This window comes from Bacillus rossius, chromosome 14 (genome assembly GCF_032445375.1).
Source record: "Bacillus rossius redtenbacheri isolate Brsri chromosome 14, Brsri_v3, whole genome shotgun sequence".
NCBI classification, from domain to species: domain Eukaryota; kingdom Metazoa; phylum Arthropoda; class Insecta; order Phasmatodea; family Bacillidae; genus Bacillus; species Bacillus rossius.
Genome location: NC_086341.1, coordinates 12,840,002 through 12,866,815, shown reverse-complemented (window position 1 = coordinate 12,866,815; position 26,814 = coordinate 12,840,002). Strand labels below are relative to the sequence as shown.

The following is a 26,814-nucleotide window of genomic DNA, read 5'->3' as shown; positions in this document are numbered from 1 at the left end:
ACGCTTCTTAACACCCCCCCCCCATACACAAATCCTGGCTACGCCACTGCATGGCGATGATCTTTCAAAATTCTACGTAACCTTTTCTGGTGCGGAGTAATTAATTACGTCAGTGGGTACTCTCCACGGCAAGTGGAGGGTGAAAACGAAAAATCACCGTAGGTCACAAGAGGGTACCACGGACCCGTCAAATGGGACGTCCAGCTGAGCCCAGAGAAGCGTGTAATTGGGTATACTTCGGCTAAGACTCGGGGTGAAAAGGGAGAAAATAAAACCAGCTGCGGTTTGGCGAGAGAGGAAGCGACAGTGATCTCTATACAACTCATCCCAGCTGATCTCAACACGTTCCTAAGTTCCTAATGGTAAAAAACATTCTTTAAGTGCAGTTTCCTTCCCAAGAAAATAATTATATATATATTATATATTATATATATAATACAAAACATCTCGCTCTCTATATACCTACGGCATTTGGTAGGAGTATTTTCGTGAATGTAACAGAAGTCACATGGAACAGAAATGTGTAACCACCGTGCTGCCATCTGTGGCGGATAGCGCAAACCCAAGTTCACAAAGCCAGAGGAAAACTTTAAAATCATTAATTATTTAATTGATTTTATTTTGGGCAGTATTTTAATAAAATTCAATTGTCAAAAATTAGATACAAACTGGGGTTTGTATTTTGTCAAGAATTTTTTTCGCTTTTATCCGACCCGTTTTATTATGTAGTTTTAAAATCTCGCTCTGGCAGCGAATTCTAGTGGCGGGTGTGGAAAGTACGGGCTTTTCGCGTCCAGAAATTTATTTTATAACACGATTTGCTTTTCTTTTTTATCACGCCCGGCATTATTTTAAAAAATTCAACGTTAAATTTCATGTCCGGAGTTTCGTACTATGAGTATATTTGCAACGTGAGAGAAAAAAAAAAAAAAAAAAACGAAAACGTTCGTTACCGAGGTTATATGTTACACATATCTGGCAAGTACTAAAAAAACTCTCTCTCTCTTTTTCTTTTTTTAGCTCTTGTTTGTTGAAGTTGAACGAGCCAATCACGAGCAAGCCTAGAATATATGTGTCCTTTTTTTATTTTTAAGTTCGAATGAGAAGTGATCCCGTTCGGAACACGTTCGGAATACATGTAACCAGGGGCGCAAGAACTAAATTTCCAAAAGGGGGGGGGGGAATATACCTTTTTATAAAGAATCATCGATCCCCCGTATTGAAGCGGGGGGTCCGGGGGTCATCCCCCGGGAAACATTTGTATTTGAAGGTGTAAAATGGTGCTATTTAAGCAGTTTTATTATCTAAAAATTGATTACACATCACTTTCTTTGCCCCCGTTTGCCCCCCCACTTCAAAGTTTCAGAGGTAGGGGGGGGGGGCAAAACACCCTTGCCCCCCCCTCCCCTGTTGTTGCGCCCCTGCATGTAACCAATCTCTGAGCTAAAAAGTAGGGGCATGCTGATTTCGCGAAAAGATTTCGGGTCTAGATGGAAATCAAAACAATGTAGCATCGTCTGTGTTTCGTGATTGGGTGAGTTTCTTCCGGGTACATATCGATTGTAACAACACCAATCACAGTGATTCAGTGCGGAAGTAAACGCTTCCTGAGTATCTTGGTCAAATAAGACTACGACTTCTCTCACAGACGGCCGCCAATCACAAGGAAGAAACCACATTTGCGGGTATACCTTGTTGCAGTCTAATAAGTGTTCACATCTTTTCGCGAAATCTGCATGCCCCTACTAAAAAGTAATTCCACGGAAGCAGTTGAAAGTGCCTTGGGATTCCCTGCTGCGCGCGGCAGCGCTGTTGGCCAATCAGGATGAACAAAACTGGCCGGCGAGGCCGCAGGGCAAGGACTAGTCCGTCCGCACGGACATCCAATATTCCAGCGACACTTCTCCACTCCGGAGCGCGCACGGACAGGAACACCTGGTTGCGTTCGACGGAAGGAAACATAGACCCGCGGGGAGGGGCGGTCGAGGGTAGAAGGAGGGTGAAGAGGGTGGGGAAAAAAGGGGGGAAGATTGGGGGGGGGGGGGAGGAAACCAATCGCCCCGGAAGATGGACGCAAAGTATTCATTTCGAGGGAAAGTTTCCTAAGGCGAGAGTTGGATGTATGTCGGAACCGGACACCTCCAAGCAATGGGCAGGTAAGAAAAAGAAGAAAAAAAAGATATTAACACAAGTCCACATAATATGTACCTCCGAACCAAAATAGTCTAAGTCACGTATGTGAAACTTCACAGAAGAGTAATAAAAAAATTTTTTTTTAATATCATGTTTTCCACAAACTCCTGGCAAGATGATACTTATGATTAATTTCTTCAAAATGGGGGATTTTTCCCCCCCTAAAGCCACAGGTACATAACATTGTAACTGAACTTAACGTGTGCCTGGCTCAACTGAATGTTATTGTACTTAGGTTCTTAAAGGCCTAATCTCTCACTGAGTACATAAGTGGAATATTTTAGTGAGTTTCGATATAGAGAAAGAACTTTTACGTCACAATCCTATCCATAAAAATTGAATGTTTTGTTTGTTCGTATTCTATGCGTTCATCCGATTGAGTTGAAACTTTGCACACTTGACCTTCGAAACAAGGGAAAGATGACTGTCTAGGTGAGATTTCGATAAAACCAATCATAAAACCAGAGTTTAATTATTTTTGATTAAATTCCGTCTTTTTATTGGTGACGCTTTATTCCTCTGCATCGCAACGAGCTTTTTCATTGTTGCTGCCTTCTGCGTATCCACGGCAATTTAATATGGCGCGTGAGCAGCATCGGTATTTTATGACAGTTCTTCTTTTCCTATGATCCGAATACTAATGGTAGCACGCGAGTCGAGAGAGAGCTAGAGATATATAGATGCATATAGAGAAATAGAGTGACATATAGTGAGAGAGAAATAGAGAGAGATAGAAAGACACACTGATAGCGGTAGAGATGGAGAGACATAGAGGATATAATTAGAGTGAAAGATGGAGAGATATAAGCGAGAGATAGAAGATGGAGAGATATATTTCTATGGAGAGATATATATCGAGATATTGTTAGAGATATGGAGGGATATATACAGAGGAAGTTATAACGATGTAGGGAGAGATATAGAGAGATATATAGGGAGGTACAGTGAGAGCTATAGAGATGCTTAGTGTATGTGTAACTACTTAAAACTAATTACAAAAGAAAACCTGAATGAGGCATTGCAACGCATGTCGGGCATTAGATAGTCTGCAATAAAAATACGTCACCAAAATTGGACTTCGGTTCGTTTCGATCTTGAGGTACACAACATATTTGATGGAAACTGAAGTCATCCAACTTGTCAATTAAACGGTTATGGATACGTCATAACCCTCCATATTTAACCTACTGACAAAACATATTTGAAAGTGTTTGTAGCAAAAATGTTTACAGTATGACAAGACTTTTACCACTGCACTACCTTCTTCAGTGACACATCATCTCAGACAAAAGCCTTTGTGGCCACTTTTATCATTGCCAGTATTTGAAATCGATGTAGTGTGCTTAAGGGGAGAAAGGTTTAAATTTTGAGGTGATTTTTATTGGAATAATTCTTTTAACCATCAATTTTTCATCATTTACTTTCGTTAAGGCTCAGGACACAACACAAATCATTTTTTTTTTTTTTATGGTTTGACATGGACAGATGTGCATAGTATTTGTAATAATACTAGTCAGTATATAAATAAACTATAACGATTTCCCAGATAAAGGTACTGAATACAGCCAACGATGACTGGAAACTTTAGGAAGCCCACTTAATCACGTTAGAGTCTATATAAGTAAAACTTTCAATAAAAATATAATTAAAAATTATCAAAGTATAATAATGAATCTAGCTATCGGTTCCTTTATTTATTGGCTAGTAACTTGGCTATTAAATTGTTTTACCAATGCTTACGTTTTACAATTTTATTTATTCGTTGCAGACAGTAACGCCTAACGACACAGATAATGGGAATTAGGAAATGAACTGGCAATGGCTAAGGCCATGTAATTTTCGCGAAAATATTGTTAGGAACGCGAGAGACCAGATGCCGCGATGCCAGGTTCGGAGCTGGCTGGCGGCCCCGCACGGCCACTGACGTCACGCGCCGTCCGCTGACGTAAGGCAGGCCACGCGCGCCTGAGCCGGATTACAAGGGCCGTCGCCACCCCCCTCCCCCCTAGCTCCGCATCAAGCGCATCGTCCTGATGCCTCGGGCTACCATCACCTCTAGCGGCCTGGGAATCCCGAGCTTACAGAGGCCGCCGCGTGGAGTGGCGTGAATAAGCGTCGCAATTCTCGATGTTTCGGGCGTCGGGTCGACCCGGGATGACGTGGCACGTCACAGCCGCTCTCGTCGGTTCGAGAAGGGCGCCGGCCTCCGCCTTCATGTACTCTCGCCTGATGGGAGATACAGTACCTATATAAAGGCAAGACAGCTGGTAAGAAACTCAATAGGTAACGGCTCACTGATGATGGCGACTGCAATGTCGACCGTAAACGTCGGGTGGATTATTCGCCAAGGACGCAGGCTACAACCCAGAAGCCAAGCTACTTCAGACAATGGCCGTGAAAGCCTGCGAACATTATGAAGGTCCGAAACCTCACGATTGCCCGGGCCGGAATCCGAACCTCAGCGTCCGACGGCGACGTCGGGGCAGGCTGCTGGGGAGGCGTCACGCGTCAAGAGAAGACGCGGACATGCGAGCGGGATGGATGGATGGTTGGTTGCTTTGTCCCTTCCTAAAAATAACACACACTTCCCCCCTGGCCGTCTCAGCTGTCAGGTGCCTCCGTCTGGCGGCCTACGAGAATATACGCGCGCCAGCGTCGTCCCGCGCAGAGGGTTCCCGTCGCCAACTACCTCCCCCCCCCCCTCCATCATCCTCCCACCGACACATTCCATGCAGCTCATCCCAGCTGATCTCAACGCGTTCCTACCTTCCTAATTGTAAAAAAAACAAACTTTTCTTTAAGTGCAGTTTCCTTCCCAAGAAAATAATATGTATATATATATATATATATATATATTGTTTGTTTGTTTGTTTGTTTGAACGCGCTAATCTCAGGAACCACTGGTCCGATTTGAAAAATTCTTTCAGTGTTGGATAGTACATTTATCGAGGAAGGCTATAGGCTATATTATATTATCAATAACATTAGGTATCCCTACTAAAAGTCCAATTTAGAATCAAATGCGTTGGACGGGGTTTAGATACAACATGCAGTACACGTACGAAGTGTGTGTTGACAATGCCGCAGGCGCTATAAGTTTATTTCCTATTGCCTATTAACATTGTTGCCACGCACTAGATACCTTATCATTCTTAATTTTCCCATACAAGTAAAAAAACACCCGTGTGATATTAACAACGAAGCAATCAGTACCCTCATATAAAATACATAGAGATAGTGTGAGGTATATATGTAGATATAAAGGGATAAATAAATACAGATAGAGAGATACATAGATATATAGGACTATAGATGTAGATAGAGATAAATATTTATATATTAGAGACATGGATAGATTATTTGTATATGTTTAACTACTTCAAACATATTACAAAACAAAACTGAATGAGGCATTGCAATGCATGCCAAGCATTAGCTAGATAATGGAATCTTTTCAATATTAGTAATCCTTTATTTTTCAGTTTTTTTTCTATATTGCTTTATAGAGTCTAGATTACATACAGACCAGGTAAATAACTATAAACTGGCAGAACAACGTCTGTTGGGATCTGAAAGTGATATAAATTATTTTACACACTTGACATTCAAATTAAGAAGACATTTACTAACTACATCTGATCTCTAAACAGTTCCCCTTCACCCTGTGTTCAGCCCGGGCAACACTGGGTACTGCAGCTAGTTTATTAATATAGTTTCTGTTTTGCCCATACGTAATTGAGTACACTTCTATGTCTCAGACATCGAACTTTAAAATGTGTTCAAACGTAAGTTCAAAACATTTATAACGGAAGCAGCTAAACCAAAAACATTCCAAACCCACCCGAGAGAGTAAAGTGTTGCCGGCAGTACCTACCTTGCTAACAATTTTGGAGGTTACAATTTTTAATTCTTTCTCTCGTCGGCTTGGAAATCTTCTGATGGACGGATGGGAATTTTTTTTATTCGGGACCTCCTGATTGGCTAGAGTTCGCTTGATCGACGGATCCGGGTTCTTGTGGAGTTTTCCACAGCTGATATATTATGAAATGACCGTAGCTGGGTGACACACACTAAATTACTTCTAAAAAAAAATTTTTTGGAGAGAAAAAAAAAATAGTATGGAGGGTGAAGCCGAACCTTAAAACCCCACGGTCACCCGCCTTTAAGAAAATTCTAATCTTGGAACGACTCCTCCTTCACTTTTTTTTTGGTTGCATCCGACCCCTGGTGGTATGTAAGTGAGAGGATGGTAAAGCTACTGCGGAGAATATTCTTGCGTCCTCCGCTTCCACTCCGTCTCTCGCTATCTCCCGTCGTGCACCGCGGCGGGCACGTGTTCGAGGGGCCCCGCCCACCGGCCAATGAGCGGGCGTTGGCTCTCGCTACCAGCAGGGAAGGCGTGAAGGGGGGGGGGGGTTGCATCACCGCCGACCAGTCCGACCGCAGCTGCCGAAGAGAGAAGCAACCATCATCATCGGCTGTCGTCTCCTCTCGGCGGACAGCGAGGCAGTTCGCCGCAGGTGAGACTTAGGGCCGGTTGCACAAATAACTGTTCGGATCCGAGATCGTAAGATCTTTGTTTCAGTGTGATCTCAAGTCGAATCTGAGATCCAGTGTATATGTGTTGCACCAAAGTGAACTTACGAGTTCAGACATTCGATCTCACGATCTAGGTTTAGGTTGGTAAAGATCGATTGTAAAATGAAAGCAAGTTTTCTATTGGCTACTGAATCTCGTCTAATCACAGAGAATATTCTTTAGCATGTTTGAAGTTCTTGCTGTCCTAAATGTTGGCATCGTGATATTTACATACAAGCCTATTTGTTTATTGATTACAAACTTGTGGTCGGTTGTGAGTTGACTGGGGTACACATGACGATGGAAAAGAAAATTTTAGTACCTAAAAAAAGTTTTTTCTCTGAAAAAGAAAAAAATCATCCTTGTCGATTTGGTGCACGAAAGACTGGATATTTTAGAGTGTAAGAGAACTGATGGCATGTTTTGAAAGCAGAAGGAAGAAGCTTGGCAAGAATTGGAATCATATTTTAAATAACATTTTGATGACAATTACCGTACTTCGGGCATACCTAAAAATATATCGGCCTCAATTTCCTGTAAACTATTGTAGCCCATTAAAATATCAATTGTAAACAAGCAGTATCTACGCGAACACGACTACAAAACACAACAAACCAACGAAAATAACACAAGATCTCGGATCCAACTGCTCTGAACCATCAATTTCGGTGGTTCAAACAGAGGTTCACCTCAATCCTCTGTCAGAAGGTGAACTCGAATGGTGCAATCCGTCTGTGTGACAATCCCGGTTCATTACCTCGTTTGATCTCGGATCAACCAGCGATCTTCAATGGTGCAACCGGCCCTTAGAGACCTGCCAGAATTCGCGGGTTCAACGACCTCCAGGATGGACTCTACTAACACTCTACACACTCGGGCAAATGCCACACCTGTTCATTGGCTGTCTGCTGACTTGCGAGTCGTCTCGACCGAGTGTCTGTGATTCGACACTTCTTTGAGCGAGGTACTCCTAATTGGCTCTCATTACTTCCAGATTAACAGTGAACCAAATTTGCAGAAAGCAGCGCTAAGGTATAATTATTTGAATTGTAGCATATCACGAAATGAATCCGCGAATTTTGCAGGTCTCTAGTGAGACGTGACCTCCGCTACCTCACCCCCAACACCAACCCCCCCCCCCCCCCTCAATCCTGCCCGGGCACACACACACACGGTCCGCAAAGCTTCAGGAATAAAAAAAAAAAAACGCGATTTGAAAACCACTCGAAACATCCGAGTGGGGTCTGCTTATACGAAAAGCGTTTAATAATTAGCTGAGGGGCGAAAAAAAGTACTTTTGATTTCGGATTAAGTTTTTTATTTGTGTATTATTAACATTTTTTAAAAAAATTCCTGTTTTCAGAGTAAATTTTAGACGTACCGTTCCTAAAAACAACCGGTAAAGTTTCTCGAAAGCTCCCAAGGACCGCGTATTACACCTTGAAGGTTATGTTTAACGTTCATGTTTCATAGACGAGAAGACAGAGGAGATAGCGCGCTAGAAACACCAGCGAGCGCCCGCCTCACCTACACAATACACCCCTAAATAGGCGGTCTTAAATTATTTTGCTACCACAATTTCCTATTATTTTTCTCATCGTTTAAAATTAATTTTATGACATAGCAATAGCTTATTGTGTGTAAAGTGTTTCATAAATTTAATGTGTATTTATTTGATAGTTTTTTGACGTGACAACGTCTAATAAATCGATGAACGCCGGCTGCACGCACGAAAAAGTGTCCCGTTACGCACATTGCCCCGGTACGTTGTGTTCCGTTACGCTCATTGTACGCTTGCGCCGCATCTATCTCTCTTCCACTCGATTGGAACAACCATCGAATTGACTTTTTCGAGGCACATTAAACTTGAAACCCTCCCATTCGTTTCCTACTTTTCCTATCATCGTCCTATCCTTAACGGAATAACACAGATTGGAAGAAGTTAAATAGCAAACATGTATAAAAGTTATAGTGTCAATAATCTGTTAGTTAAAGTTATAAACATATTTGAATTAATGAGTGCAAATAAAAGTAAATTTATCAATTAAATTGTAGATTTCATTTCACTCCTTCTTTGTATCCATACAAAATAGTGATAATTCAATAAGAATGATTCAATTTTATTCATAAAGTATGCAATCATTTTATCAATGTTTTGTTATGACGTTGTCACGTTAAACTATCGTCCGTAAACCGACTTTACAGACAACCAATTTTTTTTTTTCAAACTAAAAGGCCAAATCTTATGTCAGTCCAATCATGAACTTACAGCACGTAACCGTTTTGTGTACACTTTAAATTAATCGTTTGTGTGAGCCCTTTGACATGTCTTACTGAATTTGCTGTGTCATTTTGAAATTAATAAAAATTGTACTCAGGTTTGTAGAATCGTAGGGAAGCCATTTTTTTTATTGATTTATGAATGATGTACAAAAAAATTAAGTATACAACACGATTATCTGCATGCTACGATTGACATAAAAAATTGCCGCTAAGTTTATAAAAAACATTAAATAAATAAGTAATAAATGTACATCACATTTTATGAATGATTAAAATATATATTAAGAATTGAATTACAAATAATGAACAAAAACATGAAATCATGGTAGTGTTCTGTAACGTGTTTTAGCACGCAATGTTTAATACATTTAATACATAACCATAATTATTTTTTTTATAAATGAAATTTTTTCAACTAAACACGTCCTTATTTAATGTTTTTATGAACTTGAGAGTAAACGTTTATGACAGTCCCAGCATGAAATCATGTGGTACACAGTTTCCGATTAAACGTTCTTATGTAGCCTTCGTATTAAAACACTTTATCGTTCAATAAATCAATACAAATTAGGTTCTCCGAAAACCATAGAAAACTTAATTTTTAGGGTTTTAGGAAGTATAAATTTATATTGATATGATGAATTATATATTAAAAGTAAAGGTCGGATACAATTTTTAAAATTAAAACCGCATAGGACACGATTACCAGGTCTTTCTTCTTTCTAAGTTTGAAATATAAATTTGTATTTTAAGTTTCTTCGAAACGTTAATAAAAATATCCATTTAATTGATACAAACTATTTACAAACATTTACCTGAAGTTTCATTATGAATGTATTTAAAATCACGAGCAAGAACAAGTTATTTAGGTCAATATTGCAATAAGACTCACAAGTCATGCTGTTTTTTTTTTAAATATTTTATGGTCATTACAAATTAGTTAAATGTTATTTATATATTTCAGGTGACTCCTCTCGCTGCTCATGGCAGAAATCGTACTTATGAGTTAGTCTTAAGTTAGTTATAAGTAAAATAAATATTAATTGGTATTGACTTTAAAACCGGACATGTCTCACAACGTAAACTCTTTGAAACAGCGCTGTTAGCTTGTGTTTTCTCGTTCCGTCACCAATATTTTCATCAGATATTTACTGATGTAACATAATGGTTGTTAAAAAAAAGTCACGCAAGTGATAGTAGTTACGTAGGCTACTCTTTCTTGGCTTATTACACCCTTCATATTACACTTGGTGTACCTATATCTGCTGAAAATATCTGTGACGTAACAACACATGCAAGAACAGCGTCGTGTTAAAATTTACCGAAATAATAGCACATTAGAGACAGCAAATGAATCCGCGAAATTTCTGTGCCTCTAAACGTTTTAATAACAACCTTTAGAGTCTCTGATGACCTTCCTACACCCTCCCCCAATCCTGCGCTGTTGAAATTCAGAAAAATAACTTGTGAGTGACCATGGCTCAATTATTCAGGACAGAATAAAAAACTGTAAGTTAATTTTTATAGGTTTACACAACTGGATGGTGTGGTAAAAATCGTTGCTATGATCCCATAACTAGTGAACCTGAAAAAAATAATTCAATTTCAATGAACTGCAGGATAGACTCCATTGTCCTCTATAAGCACTCGGGCAAACTACACCTGTTCATTGGCTACTGACTCGACTCGTGATTCGATACTTATTTTGCTAAAGGGTTTTCCATTGGCCCAGAGTCCTTCAGGTAAACTGTGGCCCCAATCGCTGGGGCAGCAAACATAGTGTTCTCATATCGCTCTTATTGTAGATAAAATTAAGACTTGGACACGAAATTTTACGTATGATTCTTTAAAATAATGAAGTAGCTTGGCTTCTGGGTTGTAGCCGTGTCCTTAGCGAATAATTCACCGACGTTTCGGTCGACATTGTAGTCGCCATCATCAGGAAGCTGTTACCAGTAGGTAACTAGTAACCGTAGGTAACTGTAGGTAACTGCTATGGCGACTGCAATTTCGACCGAAACGTTGGTGAATTATTTGCCAATGACACGGCTACAACCCAGAAGCCAAGCTATTTCAGAAAATGGCCGTGAAAGCCTGCGAACATCTTAAAAATTATGCCACGCATAATAAATAAACTGTACAAATTAAATAGTCTCTTTTAAAATACCAAAATATCTGGATTCGAATCACACACACATGCTTTCTGCGGCCGCCACTGTAATTCTCTGCCTGGATCGTAAACGCTGTTTGTCAACATCAAACGCAGATATTAATTAGCAGCACTTTAAACTATTACAAATGGCTCCGATAAAACTCCGGCATAGAACCTGATTTTCGACAAGGAATTTTCGTTAAAATACAGCCGATCTTGTTAAATATTCGAATGAACCGTCAATACCATAAAGATTCCGCACACGTTAGAAGTTATACTTCTAAAGAATTACTATACCATTAACCTGAAACATTTTAAAAACACAAATTATAACACTAAGTATATGTTTTTAATATTTGTTTTTGCTTAACCGACTGAAATTCTGTAAATACTTAATACAAACAAACCTTAGAAACTTATTGAGCTGATTTAAAATTATTATATTATATTAATGTTATTGAAAATTAGCAAAGAAATTTGCTGTGAAGAGATTCGAAACACGCCCCTTGTTAGTAACATAGCACGCGCGTTGCCGCTGTACTACAAGTGCTACTTATGCCACTGGAAATATAGGAGCTATGTGCCTGATTTTACATTGTAATGCCAGTTTTCTTATGTATTTACTTTTCACTACGACTATTTTAGTTTATCGAATGTATTCCATGGTGGATTCACTATCATAAAATTTCATCTGGCACACGAATAAGTTTGGTATGCGCCATAATGTTTACGAAAGTGAATATACGCGGGTTTTATGTTGATACACGTGGGTCTTCCATATTTGCGTCACATCTACGTTCATCCGAATTCTGTTCCATTTTCACGAAATCACTCCTACCGAAAACCGTGTACCGGGAGCTAAGATTTTTACACATAAAAAATATTTGTTTGATTCTAACTAACCTTTTTTTAAATTATAAATTTTTTATGCGCGTTATGAAAAAATGACCAGAGAGAATTTTCACGATGCCCGCGCAGTATGCAGCAAAAATTTACAGTATAGAAAAAAATAGTTACAAACAAAAATTATATACGTGGTTTTTAATAATTAATATTGAATACTTTTATTTATTGTAAACATTAGCCATAGGCATTGTTTTCAAAAACCTTTTCAAGGTTATGTTCACGTGAGTGTAATTCATTAAATTATTACATCTTTATTTAATAAATTAAATTTAGCTTTCAGCACGTTCATTGATTCTCGTTATTATTTAAAATACTACATCTAGATTATTTTTATACGCGTGAATACTAAATATTATTTAAGAATGGGATTGTTTGAAAGTTACGTGCGTGTTTTGTTTGTAGTCGGTTAGCGCGCGGGGCATGAGCTCGGCCGAGGCAGCGGCCACCCCGCCGCGACCCCCGCCGGCAGCTGCGGGCCCCCAAGTGCGCGCGCTGCCGCAACCACGGCGTCATCTCGCGCCTCAAGGGCCACAAGCGCCTGTGTCGCTGGCGCGAGTGCCGCTGCCCCAGCTGCCGGCTCGTGGCGGAGAGGCAGCGCGTCATGGCGGCCCAGGTGGCGCTGCGCAGGTGGGGCGCGCCTCTTCCTCCTCCTCCACCTCCTCCACCTCCTCCACCCCCTCCTACTCCTCCTCCTCCTACACCACCACCACCTCTTCCTCCTCCTACTTCACCTCCTCCACCCCCTCCTACTCCTTCTCCTCCTACACCACCACCACCTCTTCCTCCTCCTACTTCACCTCCTCCTCCACCTCCTCCACCTCCTTATCCTTCTCCTCCACCTCCTCCTCCTCCTCCTTTTCCTCCTCCCCCACCACCACCTCCTCCTTCCCCACCCCCACCTCCTCCACCTCCTCCACCACCACCTCCTCCACCTCCTTCTCTACCTCCTCCACCTCCTCCACCCACTCCTTCTCCTCCTTCTCCACCTCCTCCACCTCCTCCTTCTCCACCTCCACCTCCTCCACCTCCTTCTCCACCACCTCCTCCACTTCCTCCTCCACCTCCTCCTCTACCTCCTCCTCCTCCTCCACCTCCTCCACCTTCTCCTCCTCCACCTCCTCCTCCACCTCCTCTTCCTCCACCTTCTCCTCCTCCACCTCCACCTCCTTTTTCACATCCATAAAAAAAACACTTCGATGTGCCAACTTTCATGGTCAAACGGTGCCGGAGTTTATCGACGTCTAAAATACCGACATAATATTTTATTTACATATATATTACAATTATAGCGTTAAGCTTATGGCACACACAAACAAATAGTTTAATTGCAAAAAAATATATATATACTTATAGCTTATAGGTGTGTGTTATGAATTGACGCAGGCAGCAGACTGACGGGGACGGACCGCAGGCTCTGGCCAAGGCGCGCTCGGCCCAGGACCTGCTGGAGCAGAAGAAGCTCTACCAGAAGCACCTCAAGTCCTTGCAGCAGTCCTCGGCTGCCAAGGACGTCCTTCAAGGTCAGCGGCAAGCGCAGAATTGCATCCCCCTCCCCTTTTCTTTTTCCTCTTCGCTTTTATCGGAGTCGATTCTTCATAAAGTTTAGAAACATTTTCCTTCTGCAAATCGAATTGTAATACCCCAAGTGTCTTAAAGAATAATTAAATAATAAGGTTAAAAGATTTGGAAGCTTTTATTACTGAGGCCCTCAATTAATAACTATAAAAGTCAACAACAGAGGCGACACTAGAAGTAAACAAAGAAAATTTAGGGACTCCCTACAAATACTTGGGAGTAAAAGGATCGTCATTATATATTAAATAAGTAAAAACAACTGTTACGTCTATAGACTTCCTTATTTTATTAATCATTGTTCTTTTTTTTTGATAGATTAAATTTTCCTTAGTAAAGTCTGTTTTTCATTGATAAGTGATCTTATTTACATAACTCACAATTACATTTATTATATGATATTCCTTAACGTTATTTACGATAGGACCGGCCCTTAATGTATAACAAAAATTAAAATATTTAAAAACAAGAATGAAATTAACATTAGTAACTTTAAAGATTGTACATATAGTCCTTCCAAAACATAATATAAATTTCTTCTCCTCGAACTGCCTTTTACTGTCCGCTGTCTTAACTGGGTTACACTAATCTTGGGTTCGTGAATAAAAAGATAGAATTATGCGGGTATCACCCGGGGCTGTAGGTAGACGGTGATCAAGGTAGTAGGCCTAATGATGTTGGATTCTGCGCAGGAACCGACTCCAGAGGTTCTGGCAGAGGATTTTGGTTGCCCCAAACTTGGAACCCTGTCTGAAACAAAAGTCCAAATTCCAAAGAATTAGACCTGTTTCAAGACAGTATGCTTAAATGGCGCAAAAGGCCAATAGAAGGAAAATTAAGGGGGGGGGATGACGTCAAGACTTACCAAAACAGGGTGTTGGTCCTGGCGCTCAGGAGAGGGCGTCTCGTCTCCGCAAACTCGAACCACGATTCGCGGTAGCCACGGAAGTCATCATGATTAATTAAAAAAAAATAATTTATATAAAAATACTAAGTTTCTCTACTTTCACCTAAACTACTGACTGGTTAATAATTTTAGCTAGGGACTCCATCCCTTTAGTCTGAGCAGACTACATAATATACGGTGTCGATGATTCGCAGAAGATCGCAGATACAAACGGTACCAGTCAGTCCGGAGGCGCGCACCGAAGTAAGTTCAGAGCGGGATCTCACCAGGATATCATAAGCGCGGGGTCTCTAGAGAATGGGAGGGGGGGTAGGCTCTGAGCCGAAAATTACCGAGTCCACCCGAAGGTGTCCGGCATAAAAAAATTAGATCTTACTGGAGTGACTGCGCGACTGAGGCGCTATCTTTTGGTGGCGAGAGGAAGTACTAATAAATCGACTAGTGACCGACGAGAGTGTCAAGCTAGGGGGTTAATGGAGTAACCAGTGGTGCCACCTAGCGGCCTGAGACATAAGGAGGGGAGAGAGGTTGTAGTTACCTCCGCGCGAGCGCGGTAGTGTCGGCGCTGCCGACGCCTCACCCGTGGCATTAGTTACCACAGCCGTCGCTAGGTGTCGTTAAGGTGCAGAATCGTAACTGCGGCTGTGAAGCCTGAGATGGCCTTGAATTCGGTTAACGCACTCGAGCGGTCGTCGCTCCTAGCCACTTCTGAGAAGAGAGGGTGGGAGAGCAGGCGGGGGGTGGCTTCAAAAAACGCATGGTCTGTGGGACACAAGGCCCACGGGATCCTCCTGTCGTGTCTTGCTGCTAGTGAACCTTATACCGATTCGTGACAGAGCTAGCAGGGCTCAGCACTGCTTCACAAGCTGCTCTTAGCAAAAGGAGACCCGCGAAGAAATAACGTTACCGGCTCCGACGTGCCTGGAGGCGGGATAAATATTAGCCAGAATGCTAGCCTAGCATGAGGCTGGGAAAGAAAATCAGCTCGCCTCTGAGAACAGAGGCTGAGGGCCTGGCCGTAAAGAAAATAAGATGAGAGAAAAAAAATAATATTTCCAAAAATATTTAAGATTACAAAATGTTTAAATAAAACGTGCCTTAATACTTAATACACGGCACATACTCCCCCGCGTTAAAGCGGAGCTTAGGGGAAAGCAAAAAAAAGCAAAAACTTCAGTAGGACGAGTTACCAGGTTCGCCTGTATCCTACTACTAACATTTGACGCACGGCTGTGGCGCGTCGGCACCTGCAGTCGCGTTGAGTTAAGAGAGGTAGTCGGGTCGAGATAGAGGCAAATGAATAAACGTTTTTGTTAATGTAGGTGGTAATACCTTACAGATAATCTCAATTACTAGTGGGGTCACTTTAACCTTTTTATTAGAAAAATTCTTATACTAAAGAAATTTTATAATTATAGATAATTATTGTGGGTGCACTATTAATAAAGTAAGTTTCAAATATTGTTATGTCAAGAGACTCAAAATAAAATTTTAATATTTAGCATTGATCAATCTAAAATTATATATAATGATCACACATAATTAGTTAATAAAGTAAATATTGAATTACGTCGATCTCAGAGGTTGGACATCATGTAGCTTCACAAGTGGGCACTGTGAGGGAAAGCCGAAATTACTGAGGCCAAAACAAGGGAAATGCGTCCTTGAGCACTCAGCTACATATGGGGATTGGAACCCCTGTATATGGGTATGGTGACCCGTAACTTACAAACTAAATGGGAATGAAAACCCCTGTACATATTCGTTTGTCCATAAGAAGTCGAAGGCATGGGTCCAAGCCCGGCACACTCTGACGATGGATCAAACTAAATTATATAATTTTATACTTGCTCAAAAAGCTAAGTACACCTCAGTCCCGAAAACTACACTTGTTAACTTACATAGGGTCAATATGTTCAAGCTCTGATGGTTGATCAGACCAACAGGCTGAAGCAAAGATACCTACGAGGGAATTTCACCCTGAGTTAGATCGGGTTCGAAGCCCGAAAGATCAACCAATTTAGATGAATTTAGAAAACAGATTAAAACAAATACAGACTGTGTAAAAACTATAATATTTAGATTCTGAAAAATATTTCATTTGATAAACTATATTTTAAAAGTTCAGTTCTCCAGTTATTAATTGTAGTCATAATAAAATAATAATTAATATTAATCCTCGCACTCAAATTTAATTAATACACATATATTTAAAATCGTAACATCTAATATTATAATCGTAATAAACATAAGTAAATTTAACTTAATTAATTTCGCCGTCGGATCTTCCATGGCGGGCACAAAAGTTCACACTGCCTGAGAGGGGGTTTGAACATAGGCCGTCCAAAGATGAGTGGTGGGAATGGAACCCAAAGAACACTCGAAAACGGTCATGAGATATTTCACTCAGAGGACCAGGTCTTGGCTCATTGGCTCAGAGGACCTCTCGCGATTTAACGCCTGAATATAGTGCTGCACTGTGGCGAGCGTGACCTAGTTCGACTTTAGAAATACACAAAACTAAACCTTAATGCCACCTTGGAAGTCACAGTTGCAAAACCAAGTATAATAATATTATCATAATGATGTAAAATAGCTACTAATTTTGGAGTGAGTGAGCAAGACAATTAAGAGAATTAAAAAAAAATCTTTAAATATCTAGATGCACAAATGTATCAGCTACTGTGCTCAAATTCTATTTACGTAGCTGTGCAGTGAAACAAAAATTAATTCTTCATGAAAATAAAACAAATTAGAAATCTTATTGAAACAATAACACAAAATTAGTTAACACTCAATACAGTCTGAGAAACTATGAATATGCAGTTCAGTTACTGGTTAAAATAGTCAATGTAAATAAATGGACTTACTTAAAATCCTAGGCAATCATATCCTCCGTACTAGCTTATAAAAAAAACGGTTAATTAACCTACACCATAATAACTTAATTTAGGAACCTTTCGTCGAAGGCTAAAATGAATACACCTTTCATTGGGTACTCAGGAAATAAATCTAAACAAAAGCTAGGCACATGGATGGATGCAAATCTTGGAAAAGTAATAAACAATAATCAATGGCATCAATGCATACATTACTTTTAGAATTAAATTGACTATAAACATGTATGTATAGAATACGATAAATTTATATTTCTTATTATAGTCATTAAAATTGTCTCTGACCTTAGATAAATTTGCAAGATAAACTTCTCGTAAATTTTAAATCTTTATATGTTATGAATAATGTCTAGTAAAGCCTACTTGGTACACTAGTAAATAGCGTAACTATGCTTACCTTAATTCTAATATTAAATGATCGGCGTAAAGTAGTATTAAAATTAGAAGGTTTATAAATTACTGTCTATACCCGTTTTAAATGTTATGAAACTACGCATGAGGTTTTTCTTAAAATGTTAAATATAATTATGTATAGATATATATATATAACACAGCATTTAAACATTATATGCTCAAAAAATGAAGATACACTTAAATATAGCTTATGATTAAAACAATTGCTTTTTTGCGTGGGAAGTATGTGCCTTCATAATTTATTATTATTATTATTATTACGCGCATCGGGAAATGAATAGTGTACTCGGGTGTAACAAGCTGTCAGGTTAGCTTGCACAACGGGGTACCTACAATGAACGTCACGTCAGCCGGCAGGACTGACCTTGGCGCGAAGCGCCTTTAACTAGGGGTGTGGGGGGGAGGGAGTATCTTGTCCAGCGGACATGTCTCTGTTGATAAGCCACGCGCGCGGCCCGAGTTGCGTGGGCGGGCAGCAAGCCAGCTGCTCACAGTGCGCACTCAAATGTAAACACACAAAACTTATGATAATTTTAAAATTCAAGGGTCAATTTAGCTACTACGTGTATCAGCGGACAGTTCACAAATTACTTACTACAAAAAGATTCTAAGTGACAAAAAAATATAAAAAAAATTTTTTTATTCAATTTTTTTTTTTAAATTTTAATTTTAGGTATGACCTTTCAAATTAGGTATGCCTATAGACGTAACCATGCTCTGCTACCATTTTGTAATACCCCAAGTGTCTTAAAGAATAATTAAATAATAAGGTTAAAATATTTGGAAGCTTTGATTACTGAGGCCCTCAATTAATAACTATAAAAGTCAACAACAGAGGCGACACTAGAAGTAAACAAAGAAAATTTAGGGACTCCCTACAAATACTTGGGAGTAAAAGGATCGTCATTATATATTAAATAAGTAAAAACAACTGTTACGTCTATAGACTTCCTTATTTTATTAATCATTGTTCTTTTTTTTTGATAGATTAAATTTTCCTTAGTAAAGTCTGTTTTTCATTGATAAGTGATCTTATTTACATAACTCACAATTACATTTATTATATGATATTCCTTAATGTTATTTACGATAGGACCGGCCCTTAATGTATAACAAAAATTAAAATATTTAAAAACAAGAATGAAATTAACATTAGTAACTTTAAAGATTGTACATATAGTCCTTCCAAAACATAATATAAATTTCTTCTCCTCGAACTGCCTTTTACTGTCCGCTGTCTTAACTGGGTTACACTAATCTTGGGTTCGTGAATAAAAAGATAGAATTATGCGGGTATCACCCGGGGCTGTAGGTAGACGGTGATCAAGGTAGTAGGCCTAATGATGTTGGATTCTGCGCAGGAACCGACTCCAGAGGTTCTGGCAGAGGATTTTGGTTGCCCCAAACTTGGAACCCTGTCTGAAACAAAAGTCCAAATTCCAAAGAATTAGACCTGTTTCCAGACAGTATGCTTAAATGGCGCAAAAGGCCAATAGAAGGAAAATTAAGGGGGGGGGGGATGACGTCAAGACTTACCAAAACAGGGTGTTGGTCCTGGCGCTCAGGAGAGGGCGTCTCGTCTCCGCAAACTCGAACCACGATTCGCGGTAGCCACGGAAGTCATCATGATTAATTAAAAAAAAATAATTTATATAAAAATACTAAGTTTCTCTACTTTCACCTAAACTACTGACTGGTTAATAATTTTAGCTAGGGACTCCATCCCTGTAGTCTGGGCAGACTACATAATATACGGTGTCGATGATTCGCAGAAGATCGCAGATACAAACGGTACCAGTCAGTCCGGAGGCGCGCACCGAAGTAAGTTCAGAGCGGGATCTCACCAGGATATCATAAGCGCGGGGTCTCTAGAGAATGGGAGGGGGGGTAGGCTCTGAGCCGAAAATTACCGAGTCCACCCGAAGGTGTCCGGCATAAAAAAATTAGATCTTACTGGAGTGACTGCGCGACTGAGGCGCTATCTTTTGGTGGCGAGAGGAAGTACTAATAAATCGACTAGTGACCGACGAGAGTGTCAAGCTAGGGGGTTAATGGAGTAACCAGTGGTGCCACCTAGCGGCCTGAGACATAAGGAGGGGAGAGAGGTTGTCGTTACCTCCGCGCGAGCGCGGTAGTGTCGGCGCTGCCGACGCCTCACCCGTGGCATTAGTTACCACAGCCGTCGCTAGGTGTCGTTAAGGTGCAGAATCGTAACTGCGGCTGTGAAGCCTGAGATGGCCTTGAATTCGGTTAACGCACTCGAGCGGTCGTCGCTCCTAGCCACTTCTGAGAAGAGAGGGTGGGAGAGCAGGCGGGGGGTGGCTTCAAAAAACGCATGGTCTGTGGGACACAAGGCCCACGGGATCCTCCTGTCGTGTCTTGCTGCTAGTGAACCTTATACCGATTCGTGACAGAGCTAGCAGGGCTCAGCACTGCTTCACAAGCTGCTCTTAGCAAAAGGAGACCCGCGAAGAAATAACGTTACCGGCTCCGACGTGCCTGGAGGCGGGATAAATATTAGCCAGAATGCTAGCCTAGCATGAGGCTGGGAAAGAAAATCAGCTCGCCTCTGAGAACAGAGGCTGAGGGCCTGGCCGTAAAGAAAATAAGATGAGAGAAAAAAAATAATATTTCCAAAAATATTTAAGATTACAAAATTTTTAAATAAAACGTGCCTAAATACTTAATACACGGGACAGAATGAATCGATTTGTTGCTCCGGCGGTGAGTTCTAGCGGCGGTTGAAGAAACTACGTGTCATTAAATCGAATGAATCGATTTGTTGATCTGGCGGTGAGTTCTATGCGACGGTTGCGGAAACTACGTGTGATTAAATCGAATGAATCGATTTGTTGATCCGAGGGTGAGTTCTAGCGGCGGTTGCGGAAACTACGTGTGATTAAATCGAATGAATCGATTTGTTCCGGCGGCGAGTTCTAGCGGCGGTTGCGGAAACTACGTGTGATTCGCGTCGATAAATGTAGTTGATTAACACAATTTGAGTGTATATATACACATCACCCGTGGCATCATTATTGTGAATAACTCTACATTAAATTTCGTGTCCTCGAGCTTGGTATTATTAAGTGCATTTGCTACGTGAGATAACGTGAATTTGCTCGGTACCGAGGTTAGATGTTACACACATGTTTGGCGAGTACTGAAAGACTAGGTCACTTTTTTGAAGTGAAAACTTCTGTAGGAAGGTTTGCATAGGGAGTAAATTCATGTAAGTCGACATCGACATGGTCACGTGCCGTGTTAACGATAACACTTCATATGTTCCTATTAGTGTTTAAATTGTTTTTTTTGTTTTTTTTCAATTTTTTTTAAATCTCAAGTATACGATTACTGTGCAGTAAAAAGTGAGTATAAAATATATTAATATTCTCATATACTTAGATATATAGTTTGAATAACGAAGAAAACGGAGTCTTTGTAGCAATAAAACCTAAAAATTAAGAACATCATTATTTATTTTTTAATACCTACAATTACTATGCAATGCGTATTTTTATAGTCATTTAGGAGTTATTTTGCTAACGTGATAAAACAAATTTGTTGTGCGATAATATTTTTTCGCAGATATTTCGAAAAAGTCTCTGATTTTTATCAAAAAAAATATTTTCTTATTTTACACAATTATATTTTACAAAGTTAGTATTTCTTATTTCAAATTATATTTGTATTTTCTTAATTCTATTATTAATATTAATAATAGTTACTTTGATTTACAAGTTTTAATTTAAGATCAAACAATTAATTTGGATATCCAAAAATAACAACTGTTTGTTTATAGTTTTAAGTTTTCACTTCTGTCGGCAGTTCTCATGACTGCTTTGAAATAATTTTTTTTTTTACTTCGTTATTTTCGTATTGAGTTGTTGCGATGTTGCGTCCCTTGCGTAGTTCATGAACACGGCCTAACGTTTTCGTAAGCCACCACGGTGTCTGAGCATGCGCGGTACAGTGCTTCGACGTACGTTTGGGAAGCCTTCATTTCACAGACGAGAGAGCCACACCCGAAGTTCCCCGAAGTTCATGCTCGCTTTTATTTTCCGTTCTATCTCATTGTATAAACCGGTGTGGCATTAAATTTTGCGGTCGATTAGGATAGGTTAGCTACATTATAAATACTTTAAAACATTGTGGATTGTTGGTTATATTAGGTAAGTATAGCTACACGAAAAATACTGTAAAATCATTTTATGGTTGCTTAGCAAATAACTTTTTAATATGTAGCTATCCAGGGCTAGGAAACCGTTTACATGATTTCAGAGTATCTTTAATGTAGCTATCCTAACCAAATCAACCGTCCACAATGTTTTAAAGTATTTATAATGTAGCTAACCTAACCTTTTACAATGAACAAAAAAAACCGAAGATGCACGATCAGACGTTTGGCTCTCTCGTCTGTGAAAAGAAGGCTTCCCCGTACGTTTAGGGGGTTATTCCAAGACATTCGGGTGAGGCAGCGAATAAGCACCACCTTGTTGGGATACTACCGTAACCCAACTCGGGGGCCGTATGCCAAAACATGTCCAAACCCAATCCCTGTTAAGTAACGAAAAAGCAATCGTTTTAAATATAATGTGCCCTGCACGAGGCCAGAAACTGATTTCAATGGATTCTAAAAAAAGTTTGGTAACCCTCGATACATTTGATACGCCAAAAATCTGACAGATAGCAGCACTATCGCACGGATCAAACGACGTAATTTTAATTTTCTCATGTATTTTTAAATTTGCGATTTTTTCTTGTTATGACCATTAAAGTGTACAAAACGTATTCCAGGATAGTTTCGCTAACATGAAGTTACGTCCCCAAAAAATCAAAAAAATACTGAGCTGAAGTTAGCTTTATCCGCCAGCTCTATCCGGTCACCCGGAACAGAAAGCTTGGAACAACAACAGCCTAAGTCTTTACACGCAAATACGACAATTTCCACCCGAGATTTTTTTTTTTTTTTAAACCATCTATACGAACTTTCTCCAATATAGCAGGTATAAAACGTCCTTCATACATGTGTGTACTATCAATAAAAATTAAATTCAGAGTGCGAACCATCGTACAGGTTTAACTAGGGGATCTTATATCCTGGAATCTGTGATTTTCATGGTCTCTTGTCACAAAACTTATTTTTTTTTAAACCCACTTTGCGAACTTTCTCCAACATAGCAGGTATTAGCGACCTTCAAACTTGTGTGCACTATCGATAAAAAAAATCACAAATTAGAGGCTATTAGAGCCCCTGGTTAAACCTGTACGATGGTACGTAGGCTACTCTAAATTTAAATTTTATTAGTTATACATATAGTCACATTAAAAAAAAAACTTTTATTTTTGCCTCTGTGACTCATCCATAAAGTGCAAGTAATAAATTACGTGTGCGGAACTTTATACAACGAAATAATTACATTTCTTAAAAATGACTGAACATAGATTGTGGGTTGGATTCCCGGTGAAGTATAGACCCGAATTTTTTTTTCTTTCGAAAGTTGGTAATGTGGTGGACGTTGCCATGAGCATTTGAGGTTTATCTTGCTCCACGGTTTTCCCTCCCCAATTAATTAATTCCGTCTATGCTAGATTCTCACCTCGTCATCTATTAAGACCCCGATGCGGTTGGGAGATAAAATCCTAATTCAAAAGTTTATTCTTTTAAAACCACAGATCCTTAATAGCTTCATTTTATTTTATTTTTTGTTTGCGTACAATTAGTATTTTTCTTTAATTAGTTTTTAATTCGAAGATTCTTGGCTTGTGGGGTTTCTAGCCGCGTCTAAGGCGAAGGTTTTTAACCGAAATTTCGGTCGACAGTGCAGTTTCCATCTTCAGGCTAGCAGTTTCTGCAAGGTAAATGCCACCCTGAAGATGGTGACTGCAACATCGACCGAAACTTCGGTGAAACCTTCTCCACAAGCCAAAGCAACCTCGATCAATGACCGGCGCAAGTCGGCGATCATGAACATGTATTTTCTTTGCAACAAAAAATAAATAAACTTAATATTTTTCAACAAATTACCGAGTAAAGCTAAAGATTCGCGTTTTGGGAAGTATCAAGTTCGAATCTTACGTCGTGACTTGGGTTTCCCGTGGTTTAAATGGTTTCCCGAAAAAATCACTGCTGGCAAATGTTGGAACGGGTACACGCAATATAGGCCAATCTCCCTGGCTGTTGCAATATGTGTCCGCCTCTAACGGCATCGTTTTGAATGAAACGTAAAATACGCTTTTTCTCAAATTCCAATCCCGAAATGGATTCTTAAAAGAGTTCCTCTAATCCGAACACCTATCTCAAGAGCCAGGAATAAGAAAAAATATACGAGCATGAACACAAATACTAAAGTTTCGAAGAAAAATTCAAACCATCAATTATTTTAATTTTTAAAATAACGAAAGCATATTTACGTGTTCTTTTTTGTGTCAATAAAGGTTCCTAGAGCAATTTTAGCAAGTTTCAGAATCAACCATTCCAAATGACAGTTTATATTATAGCTAAATAACGTACCTACTCATTGCCGAGTATTTTATTTTAAATGTCTGCATTTATCATCCCCGATATTTTTTTTTTTTAAACTCTTTATTCTCAAATATAACATTTTTTTTAAAATGCTAAAGATTTGACGGTGTTTAAGGATTTGATTGGCTCATACCTGGTTAAAAAACCAACAGCATCACGGAAAAAAAAGTCTATATCTAGATTCTAGTATAAATGAATTTAAAAAAAAACAGACTTGCTTTTTGAAACTCGAGCAGGCTTTACGGCGGAAGTGTTCGGCGATCAAGAGGAAGAGAAAGGTCGCGCTCTCCGGGTGTTGCTTGGAAACATTAGAGGCGAGGAGGTTTGTTTTCCTTCGCGACTTCTCTTCCTCTTTGCGTCGTGGTCCCCTCCCTCTTCCAACATCCCAGCCAACTCTCCCCCCTCCTCCACCGTACAACATTCTGGACCCGACATGTGCGTACAGCCGGTAGCGCTGTCTGCGGAGGAAATAGGGTCCACGAAGGGCCGAAGAGGGGGGAGGGGAGACTTGTTTACCTCCCCAGGACTCTAGGCATGTCTCCCGACCCGTGCCAGGTTCATCTGCGCACAATCTAGACTCTATGTCAAGGGAATATCCGGCTCCGAACGGAAAAAGCTGGCAAGGAAAGAGGAGGGTATTATTTTTAGTTTTTTTTTTTTTTTAATTTTTGTAATTCAACCTCTTTCATGAGGAAATATGGTTCAATAGTACAGTGACATACAGTGATAAAATATTTTGAAAGACGAAGAACCACATTTATAAAAAATAAACTGTTTTTTTCACCATTAGTGCTGTGATGTTTCAGCACGTAATAACTAAGGAGAGATACAATTTTTCCACTTCCGATGGAGAAAAGGGAAGGGGCAGTTTCCCCCGTTCAGCCCTTCTCACTCGGATACCATCCACTTGCCATAATCCAAAAATTCAGAACTGTAGCATCGTATCACTAACGCTTGCCCGAGAACGGGGCGCTCGATGATCCCCACCACGGAAAAGGTTTCATTGAAATTCGGCCTTGAAATCTTACTCCCGTCGCTCCTTAAAAGAAGTTTTACTTCATAAAAAAACAAAAATCAAAAGATGCAAGAAAACGCTGACTGTTTGTTGCGCGTCTGACTCGGGGTTAGTGAATCCTGCGTATCTGCTCCCCTCTCTTCAGGCAACGGGGCCCTGGCGATGATGCAAGTCGATCCGTCGGCCACGCCGGGGACGCACCACAACGCCGAACGTACAATAACGCCGAAAACCATTACGCCGAATGCCAAATTGACTACAACGCCGACAGCTAGAAAACTGCTGTGTACCACAACGCCGAAATACATTAACGCCGAAAAATGTCATTGCAGGACTGCCACAAAGGTTAGGTTAGGTAAGGTTATAACACAAATTCATTCAGTTGTTTTTCATTTTGCTCCTGTGCCCCCCCCCCTTCCCCGCAGCAACATTTTTCGGCGTTACTGTATTTCGGCGTTGTGGTAATTCGGCGTTGTGGTACACACTAGTTTTCTAGCTGTCGGCGTTGTAGTCAATTTGGCATTCGGCTTTATGGTATTCGGCGTTATTGTAAGTTCGGCGTTGTGGTATTTCGGCGTTGTGGTAACGACCCGGCCACGCCGACACCGGGGCCGCTGTTTACTGCAGGGAGACCCCCGGGCGGGTAAACAGCGGCGGGCGGTGTTGTTTACCGCGCGCGGGGGGGAAGCGAGCAACAACGTTCTCGGTTGCGCGCGGCTCGTTAAATCGCCCGGCGGCACAGCGGCGGAAACGACGGTCGCGCGACTTCTCCAACACCTGTGAAGATTTACGTCAAACACACAGGCTGTCCATGAAAGAACGTCTCAGTTTCGACGGTATTTTTCAAACAGTTTAATTTAGACTATTTGCATCGAAATGAAAGGTAAACCAACCTAGTTTTTTTTTCTTACAAATTTTCAAACCGTGCACCTTCAGCTATACGGCACACATGCAACCTGAAAGTAGAATTCTTCCCACACTTTGGTTAACAAGTCCGGAGTATTGGAAGCAATGGCCTATTCAATTCAGCTGTCTCAACTCCGGCAAATAATTAGGCAGCGGCGGAACGTAGACACGATTTTTTTATAAAGCTCCTAAATGAGGAAATCGCGTGGCGTTATGTCAGGTGAATGTAAATTAAACTTTAAACGAAATGCTTTACGCTCAGGAGATGCCATTTTGAATAGATGGCGCTGAAAGCGAGAAAACAACAAAGAAGTAGCTACCCGCGCATGCGCTTATCTTAAATTGTTTGAGTAACTCTTTAGTTGTGACCTTGAACCAACATTCTGCAAAGCTTACAATTGATACTATTAAAATTTATATATGGGACATCCTTTTATGGACATATTGTATGTAACATCTTTACAGATG

General features: G+C 40.2%; 1 protein-coding gene across 1 annotated transcript in view; it reads left to right on the top strand.

Moving 5' to 3' along the window:
- LOC134539005 (doublesex- and mab-3-related transcription factor C2) overlaps positions 1-26,814 on the top strand; it is a 54,150-nt gene that overhangs the window by 16,084 nt on the left and 11,252 nt on the right. Inside the window, exons 3-4 of the mRNA XM_063380668.1 lie at positions 12,552-12,739; positions 13,496-13,632. Coding sequence (XP_063236738.1) covers positions 12,552-12,739; positions 13,496-13,632 — 325 coding nt within the window. The remainder of the gene's footprint in view (positions 1-12,551; positions 12,740-13,495; positions 13,633-26,814) is intronic.